Below are 9,430 nucleotides of genomic sequence, written 5' to 3'. Positions count from 1 at the left end.
AGCTCCAGTTACAAGACAGGCCACCCTTGAAGGACGGCTGCTCATCTCGTTCTGTCAGAGCAGGCCCGGAAGCCTCTGACCGCAGGGCTCTGCCTGGAACACAGAGGGGAACAGCTTTCCAGCTGACTTTGGTTTTTAGAGTGTCATCAAGTTGATCAATAGCAGGGTCCAGAAAAGGCAAAAGAACCGGCGATGAGCATAGGACACAAGTGACAGCACCCAGCCAGCTCAGCGGAGCAATGTGGAGACAATTCTCCCTCAGCGCCCCTTGCCCCGTGGTGCTGGATGGGACAGTGGTGTAGCCACCGCAGCCCAAGGCAGGCCTCAGCCTAATTATCTGGAAAGCGGAGCTAATTAGTTGCTTAACCATGGTGTAAGGAAGCATCAGTATGGCTGCGGGGCCTCTGTGCTGGGTACCGAGTTTCAAGGGCTGTGCTGAGCTCTGTAGTGGCATCCAGCACAGCAGGGCCAGCCGGGCAGGGAGGGGATTGTCCCGCTCTGCTCTGCGCTGGGGCGGCCTCACCTGCAGCATTCACTGTGTGCAGGGCTGGGGACACAGGAGAAAAGGAGATAAAGCTGCTGGAGAGTGTCCAGAGGAGGCTACGAGGTTGGTGAAGGTTTGGAGGGGAAGCCGTATGAGGAGCAGCTGAAGTCCCAGGGTTTGTTCAGCCTGGAGAAGAGAAGACTAAGAGGAGACCTCATCGTGATCTACAGCTTCTCACAAGGACGAGGAGGAAAGGTAAGCGCCGAGTTCTCTTCTCTTTGGCAACCAACGACAGAACCCCAGGGAATGGCAGAAAGATGTGCCAGGGGAGGGGCAGCTGGACATGAGGAAAAGGTTCTTCACCCAGAGGTGCTGGACACTGGAACAGGCTCCCCAGGGAGGTGTCACGGCCCCAACCTGACAGTGTTCAAGAAGAGCCTGGACAACGTCCTCAGACACACGGGGTGACCTGTGGGGTTGTCATTGTAGGGACAGGAGGTGGCCTCCATGATCCTTGTGGGTCCCTCCCAACTCAGGACATTCTATGATTCTGTGATCAATCTGCATGACCGAGCTGTTGGGTGTTCCCATAGAGCGTGTTCCTGGGGGCTGTTCTCCTTTGGGAAGTGGATCCAAAGTGAGATGGGGATGCTGGGCAATGCTGTCTTGTCCTGGGACCTCTGTACCCGCTAGATGAGATTTACCGGTTTGCCTGTAATGGCAGGTTGGTAGTTGCAGGTGGGGGTGGGGATGAGACATCTCAAAACAGTTTATAGGGGTAGATGCTGGCTGTGGTCATAAGTGTGGATGTTGACTGGTAGGACAATGGAGAGGAGAAGGGGCTGGAGGTGGGTGTGCTGCTTTGTGTCATTATTTGTTGAGTTACACCGTAGCTGGGTCTGGCCCAGTGGGCAGCTGGACCAACATTTTCATTTCCTCCATCTGCTTTTAGTTTCAGTGGCTTCCAGTGGTACAGACAAGGCAAGCGGATCAGGGACAAATGAGATGTACTCGTCAAGAAACATTCCTGGCCTGGAAACCTTGAGATTAGCATTGTGACCAAAACCTTTCTTGCAGGCTTTTGCTGTCTTTGGGCAGCACAAGGCCACTAGATGAGTGGAGAGGACCCCCTTGCTTTTAGGTATGAGCATGGCTGCATGGTGCGGTGGCTAGGCATAAGCACTTTGGAGCTGCAGCAGGGCCCGAATGTGACCAGCACAGGGGCAGCAAAAGATGACTCCATCTGAATATGAGGAGAAACTTCTTTACTTTGAGGGTGATAGAGCACTGGAACAGGCTGGCTGGGTCGTGGAGTCCCCTTCTCTGCAGACATTCAAAACCCACCTGGACACAATCCTGTGCAACCTGCTCTAGGTCAACCTGCCTTAGCAGGGGGAGAGGTACCTCATGGTGGAGGAGATAGTCTTGCAGCCCGAGTACAACACATGCCAGAGCAGAGGAAAAGTGTGAGGAGGAAGGAGTGGCAGAGAGGAACTGCTGTGTAGCAAGCAGAACACCTCCATCCCTCCTGTGCCACTCAAGGGGGAACAGAGGTATTGGCACTGAAGGAACGGAATTGAGCCTGGGAGAGGGCAGGGGAAATAAACAAATAATGCTAATTTTCCCCGAGCTGCCCACTCTGCCAGCAACAATGACGGGTAAGTGAACTTCCTGTCTTTATCTCAATGCATGAGCTTTCTTGTTCCCACCCTTCCTATAGTCTCCCCCATTTCACTGAGGTCAGTGAGTGAGCGGCAGGGTGAGAATCTGGCCATTAGCCAAGGCTACCTGGCCACAGGCAGGGAGAAGGAAACATTGGATTTCTCAGGTCTGGAGCAGAAGTGGGATGTTAGAGATTAGACTGAGGCTTCCAGCAGGGCATCTAGGCAAGGTTTATTGCCTACACGTTGACATCTAGTGCCACTTGAGACAGCTCAGGACAGCTGAAACATCTGTGTGCATCTGTCAGATATGAAACAGTACTTAGAGGAAAACTACGTGTAATCTGAATCAGTGACTGGAGGACACTTTCAGATACCTAGGACATCTCAAAAGACACTCGACATGTGCATTCTGGTAACTGAATTCTGTCCTGACTCTCTCCATGTCTCCAGCCCAATGGCAAGTTTGCTTTTCAATGCAAAAGCCACTGAGTCCCACAGAAGCGACTGCAACGGGATCTTTGGATCCCTGCCTTGATGGTCAAAAGCTCAGGATGTGAACACAGTTGGAACGGTGCTTTCTCATCAGCTTCTCACACACAGAAATAAACAGAATTGTAAAGTGCCAAAGTCTCTAATGCACTACCCTTGCTTCTCAGATTTGCTGCGGACATAAATACAATCAGTGTTTCGCACCTGCTCATATGAAGGAGATGTTCTGCCACAATTATCCTATAATAATTTTAACACTTGTACACTCATGCACAGTTGAATTCCCAGTACCTAAATAAATTCTGATCTGACACTGTCCTGGCACCTCCTCTGGATGCAAGGTTGTAGCGAGGAGGGTATCGCTCTCTTCTCCCAAGCAACAGGATGAGAGGAAACATCCTCAGGTTGTGCCAGGGGAGGTATAGATTGGATATTAGGAAAAACTTCTTCACCAAAACTGTTGTCGAGTATTGGAACAGGCTGCCTGGGGCAGTGGCTGAGTCACCATCCATGGAGGTGTGTAAAAGGTGTGTAGATGTGGTGCTTAGAGACATGGTTTAGTGGTGGACTTGATGCTCTTCAAGGTCTTTTCCAGCCTAAACGATTCCATGATCCTAAGGGAGCTGCTCTGGGATGCACAGACTCACCTTTCGGCAGTTTCCTCCTCACTGTGCCATCTTTGGACTTCTTTAGGTTCAGATGAGCCATGGTCCAGTATCAGTCAGGAGCTGATCTGGAAGGCCATCTCCAGCCAGCTGTAAGATTTGTCCTCTTCCCCTCCACATTACACCAGGGACGTCTGTGGGACTAGGATTCTCTCCAAAAAGGAAGCAAATAGGTAGTGTAATTATGCGCAGGAGGAAGCTGCTTCATCACCATGGGAATGTGTCCTGCATCCCATTGCAGCAACGAGAACGAGGCATACAGAGACACAGAGACACAAACAGAGATGCAGACACACAGTTCTTGTCAGCAGCGAGAGCAGAGCCAGGCAGAGCTGAGCCGAGCTGAGCTGAGCCCTCTTTAATTAGGCTTTCTCAATGTATAGCTTTACAGATACGGGCCTGGACCAAGAGCTTAAACAGGATGTTTTTTTCAAAAGCTGTTATTCCAAACACACAGGCCCAGGCCCAACATTCACACATCATACATATGGGCGCAGTGTTCCGACCCAAGATGAAATTCTCACTGGCCTGGGCTGTCACTCCATATGCTCATAAGAAACATACTTCTGTATAACCTGTGAAAGGCCCTTTATGTTTTGACTAATTCCTGTAATTTAATTATGTCAGTAGTATTCGTCCAGATGGTCAATGTTACTATTCATCTTCCTTTGTCATACAACTGCTGTTCCCACACCCCGTAACAGCTGCTTTTGAGAGAAACACACCTCTAGGTTGAGCTTGGCCTGATATCAAAGACATTTAGATTCCGCAGCAATTTACAATTAGGCATGACAAAAGCTATGCTGTTAAGAAAATCGGCCAGTGCAATCTGCAAGGACATAGATTGCGAATTAAAAAAATAAAATTAGATTTCACAAATGGTACGTATATGACAGAAGGATCATGGCCTATTAAGATCTGAATCCGCTCCCTGCCTCTTTTGATCAAAGTAACAATTTTAGAAGCTGAGTAATAGCTGTACGGAAAGAATTGGGCAAAAAAATCCATTCCGAATATATCAATCTGTTTGCTTTCTCATCACATTGTCCTACAGTAGCCACAGGTTGCCTCTGTGTTGTAGCTATAAAGAGACAAATCTGCAAGTGTACTCAAATGCAGTCAGCCTGCAAGGTTGTCATAAACTTGCTCATCAACGTCTCTAGACCCATTTTGGCTTTCATGTTTATGGATATTGTTTTTCCTTACCGGATGGAAGTCCTGTTTCAGTTCTGTCTCAGTTCTATCAGTGTAGTGTTGGCTTTACCGATACCTTGGCTGCCCATACCAGTGGAAATATAGCATCCAGAATTTCCTTGGAGATTTCTTGCTTGCAGCAAGCAGATCTGCACCTTCCAAGCATCTTCTTATGGGACATGCAACTAAACAGAATTCTCAGGAAACGTTATTTGAGCTTACAATTTACTTAACAAATCTTGACCTAAGACAGGTATAGGGCTTTCTGGCAAATACAAGAATTCGTGTGTTAAAACTTTGTTCCAAATTTGACGTTCCACTGGTTTCAAAAATGGCCTTTATTTCTTTCCCATGAGCACAGAATCACCTTTTGGCAGTTTCCTCCTCACTGACCCCTTCCTCACTGACCCTTCCCATCACCCCAAGAACTAGCATGGTGAATTTACTAAGAAGTCTCTTACAACTAGTTACCACCGAATAAGTCTCTTAAAAAAATTTTGGTTTAATTTCCCAACTTCATTGGAACTACGGATCTGCTAAGGGGGCCTTTACATTTCCCCCTCAGACTCCTTCATTCAGTATTACAGTTCTCTAGAAGCAACATCGCTGCAGCGGGGGGCTGGGGAGTGGAGAAAGCCCCCGTTTCGCTGCTTTAGCAGTGGGCAGCCAGCTTTTTCTATTTTGGTTTTTTTCTCTTCTTCTTGCTGCAGTTTATATACAGGCAAGGCCATGCAGGTGGTGTAATCGCTGGTACCAATTGGGAGCTGCCGGTCCCTGGCAGACTCCTCGGTTACAAGGAGCTGAGTTTACTTTGCAGATTGACACAGGCCTGAAATTTATTTTCTACCCATACAGCACAGGCCTGGGCTCTTTTTGCCTCTTTTATATTTTTTTTCCATTCCTGCTATTATACACTTTATATGCAATTCCAATTAGCTGAGCAATAGTTACACTCCTCAGCCCCATTTACCTTTTGCAATTTCTTACAGATGTCAGTAAACAGCATATTAAACATTGAACAAAAAATGTTATTCCAAACACACAGGCCCAGGCCCAACATTCACACATCATACATATGGGCGCGGTGTTCCGACCCAAGATATCATTCTCACTGGCCTGGGCTATCACTCCTTATGCTCATAAAAAACACACTGCTGTATAACCTGTGAAAGGCCCTTTATGTTTTGACTAATTGCTGTAATTTAGGCATGTCAGTATTGTTTGCCCAGATGGTCAATGTTAGTATTCATCTTCCTTTATCATACAACTGCCGTTCACATGCCGTGTAACAGCTGCTTTTGAGAGAAACACATCTCTAGGCTGAGTTGGGCCAGAGGTAGCAGTTCCTCCATGAGGAAACTCAAAGAGAACTGGTTTTCAGATTGACACATTTTTTTAGAAGTAGCGCTGCATTAAAAATTAGGAAAGAAGACACCTCCTGAATGAGGCATCCACAGTCACTAGCCACTTTGGAAAGTGTCTCATGTATCATTTCATAACAGATACCACCAGCAGTATGAGATTTTGCTAAAAAGTTACAGTTTCTTCTGAGGCATCTACAGCTAGGGCTGTTCTGGCACTTTGATGTTTTGCTATGTCCATGTATCTGCCATTGGAGATGCAAATGATGTGTGAACCAGAATGCTAATGCCTTAAAAAGCTGTATATGGCTAACTTAGTCGATATCTGAAAGCCAGAACCCCAGGCTGTAAACTCCTGCTTCCCACAGTGGCAACAAACATGGGCCAGAATGGTTCCCAGTCCTGCCTTCTAAACTACTAGTGTGCCCTTTCGTGAGATCACTACTCAGACATAAAGGATTTTTTATCAGTCTCCATGCCACTGAGTACACCTTGAGACATGGCACTTGAGAAGCCTCCATGCTAGACTAGTCTCTAGGACAACATCATTCCCAAACCCAGGGTGACATTAAGCCCCTGGATTGGTTTTGGCTGGGATAGAGTTAAGTTTCTTCACAGTGGATTGTACGGGGCTGTGTTTTGGATTTGTGCTGAAAACACTGTTGATAACACAGGGATGGTTTAGCTCCTGCTGAGCAGAGCTTACACAGCATCAAGGCCTTTTCTGCTCCTCATACCGACCCATCAGCGCGTGGGTTGGGGTGCATAAGAAGCTGGGAGGGGACACACCTGGGACAGCTGACCCCACCTGACCAAAGGGATAGTCTATACTATATGATGCCATGCTCAGCAATAAAGGCTGGGGGAACAAGAAGAAAGGGGAGGACATTTGGAGGGATGGCATTTACCTTCCCAAGTAACTGGTACATGTGATGAAGCCCTGCTTTCCTGAAGGTGGCTGAGCATCTTCCTGCTGATGGAAAGCAATGTATTAATTCTTTATTTTGGTTTGCTTCGGAGAACAGCTTTTGCTTTACCTGCTACCCTGTCTTTTCCTTAACCCAGAAGTTTTCTCACTTTTACCCTTACAATTCTCCCCCTCAACCCACCACTGGGGAAAGACCAAGTGACTTAGCAACCTACTGAGGTTACACCATGAAACCCAGGGTAACTACAGCCTTTGATCCATGAAGTGCCTGTAACCCCAACCATCAAGTTTTGGTAACTACAGTATCCTAAAATTAGTGCATGTGGAGCCAAACCCTCAGTTTGAGCAACCTGGGGTGACTTCTGTTCTTGTGATTACCCAAAATGGGTCCCTATAGCAACCCTACCCTCAAATCATAGGACAGTTCCAAATTGCATCAATAGCATCAATATAAGGCTGGTCCTAACACATGGGTAACTATAATTTAAGTGTAAACTCAGTCTTTGACGTTACTTTAACAGGGACTCTTGAGGTTTTCCCAGCCTTTGCTAATAGATAAATCCCAGTTCAACTCCTATGGTAACCATAACCATGATCTCAATGTTAGGTCCAAATTTCTTCGCTGGAGTAACTCTGTGCCTTTGCAATATCGAACTGGGAACTGCTGGATTGTCTGTGGCATGCACATGCCCCATCCAGGCAGCACTGGTGAAACAGGTACTGGCACCCTCAAAAATCGTCTTTGGCTTTTGGCCCATTTCCTTATTGGCTTATTATTGTAAAGGCCACCAAGACTTCCCGGACATGCTTGGCTTGGCCTGTTGGTCCTCATCCAGGTAACAGGAATAAAAGGGTGACACTGAGGGCAGTCCTGACAGACAGAGAGCTCAAGTCATTTTGGCACTTCCTTGCTGTGGACTGCATGATGAGAAGGTCGATGCTCTTCTTCGGCTTTTTTCTCGTCTTCCTTGGCCTGGCTCTGCCAGGCACCCAGGGAAAACGCATCCCCCAATGTGACTTGGTGAAGATCCTTCGTCGGCATGGCTTTGAGGGCTTTGTGGGCAAAACTGTAGCTGACTGTGAGTATAATAATCTCCTGCTGCACCTCTCTGCCTATAACACCCTTCTCCCTCTCAGCTTCTTTGCAATCTTCCAACAGTACTATTCTGTCACAGCTTTATCTTTCCGAGCATTTATCCATCCATTTGTCAGACTTACAATATCAACAGGTTAATTACTTCTCCAGCTCCTCATTCATCCTTAATCCCTCCATCTCTTTCCTCTTACTTACCCTGAGCATATTTGATGTTCCTCCTCCGGGTTGTCTCTTCCTCCCACAGGGGTCTGCCTAGTAAAACATGAGAGCGATTACAACACTGCTGCATTTAATAACAATGGTCCAAGTAGGGACTACGGGATCTTTCAGATCAACAGCAAGTACTGGTGTAACGATGGCAAGACCCGTGAATCCAAGAATGCCTGCCGTATCAATTGCTCAAGTAAGTGGTGAGACAGAACAGAGTGTCTTTCTTCATCCACTCTATGAAAGCACCTTGATCTGCCCATGACATCTGTCTATCAGCTGCTCTGGGCGTTTCTCTCCTTGTGTCCTATTCATCCATCTCCCCGGTATCCCAGCTGCCCTTCCTGATGAACACCTTTCTCTCTGCCCATCTATCCCTGCTCTCTCTCTGCTCTGCTTTCCTCCATACTGACCTTTTCTCCCTTCTCTACAGAACTTTCAGATGATAATATTGAGGATGATATTCGGTGTGCCAAGCAGATTGCCAGAGAGGCTAGAGGCCTCACACCCTGGTAAGGATATTTGCAGTGGGCACTGGGAAAGAGGGGGCAGAGACACGAAAGAAAATCCTGCTTTTGACTGGTGGTGGTGGTGGGGGCAATTGGTGAGGAGCTCTGTTTGGTAAAGTTTGGCACAGTCCTTCTTCTGGAGCTGAAAGGAGAACTGAGGAGTCCTGGCTCCCAGGACCTGCTCTAACTCCCTACATTTCCCTCCCCTCCCAGAGCTCTCCCTTTTGTTTCCTTCCCCTTCCCCCAGCTCCCTGGATTGAGCTCATCAGAATTTTCATTGATTCATATCTATCATGCCCAGCTTTCTTCACCCAAGACTCTCAAAGACTAACCAATTCTGATTTTAAAAGCAGTTCAATCATTATTTAACTCTTCAATTTACATTACATATTTATTTTCCAGGGTCGCCTGGAGAAAATATTGCCAGGGCCAAACCCTGAGTTCCTATGTCAAGGGATGCTAAATCACTCCACAAGCGGCAGCTGTTTCCTCGGGATCACGAATGGTGAAGAATGCGGGTGTATGGAGGCTAGGGAAAATGGATGGGTGCAGGGAATTAAAAGCAGCAAATTATTAAGGTAGAAAGGCTGTTGTTAACACTATGAGGACTCTGAGCTACCGCAATGCAGGTAGAGAACTTAAAGGCTGATGGCTTAGTAGTAACAAGGCTTAGCAGAAGTGCATTACAGGTGGAGTTTCAGCCATTTATTTGCATAATCCCGTCTCAAGATGTTGTTGTCCTGACTAACAGAGCATACTAATGTTTCAGGTTTCTCTCTCTTTTTGTCTATTTCTCTCTTCTCCTTCATCCCTCCCTTCCTCCCATCTTCCAT

At 47.1% G+C, this 9,430-nt stretch overlaps 1 protein-coding gene across 1 annotated transcript; it reads left to right on the top strand.

The window, feature by feature from the left end:
• The first annotated feature begins 7,710 nt into the window (after positions 1-7,710).
• LOC135997012 (lysozyme C-like) lies at positions 7,711-9,060 on the top strand. The gene is made up of 4 exons (XM_065649379.1): positions 7,711-7,864; positions 8,126-8,284; positions 8,522-8,600; positions 9,000-9,060. Exons 1-4 carry the CDS (start codon positions 7,711-7,713, stop codon positions 9,058-9,060), a joined length of 453 nt encoding a protein of 150 aa, XP_065505451.1.
• The last annotated feature ends 370 nt before the right edge of the window (positions 9,061-9,430 follow it).

Source organism: Caloenas nicobarica, chromosome 21 (genome assembly GCF_036013445.1).
Source record: "Caloenas nicobarica isolate bCalNic1 chromosome 21, bCalNic1.hap1, whole genome shotgun sequence".
NCBI classification, from domain to species: domain Eukaryota; kingdom Metazoa; phylum Chordata; class Aves; order Columbiformes; family Columbidae; genus Caloenas; species Caloenas nicobarica.
This window is presented reverse-complemented; position numbering and strand designations above follow the sequence as displayed.

What these genes read in the sequence shown, in the direction of transcription:
- LOC135997012 (XM_065649379.1), top strand. Translation starts at nt 7,711, where the DNA reads ATGAGAAGGTCGATGCTCTTCTTCGGCTTTTTTCTCGTCTTCCTTGGC. An exon ending in GGGCAAAACTGTAGCTGACT is followed by an intron (nt 7,865 to 8,125) that starts GTGAGTATAATA and finishes TTCCTCCCACAG; the next exon opens with GGGTCTGCCTAGTAAAACAT. An exon ending in CTGCCGTATCAATTGCTCAA is followed by an intron (nt 8,285 to 8,521) that starts GTAAGTGGTGAG and finishes CCTTCTCTACAG; the next exon opens with AACTTTCAGATGATAATATT.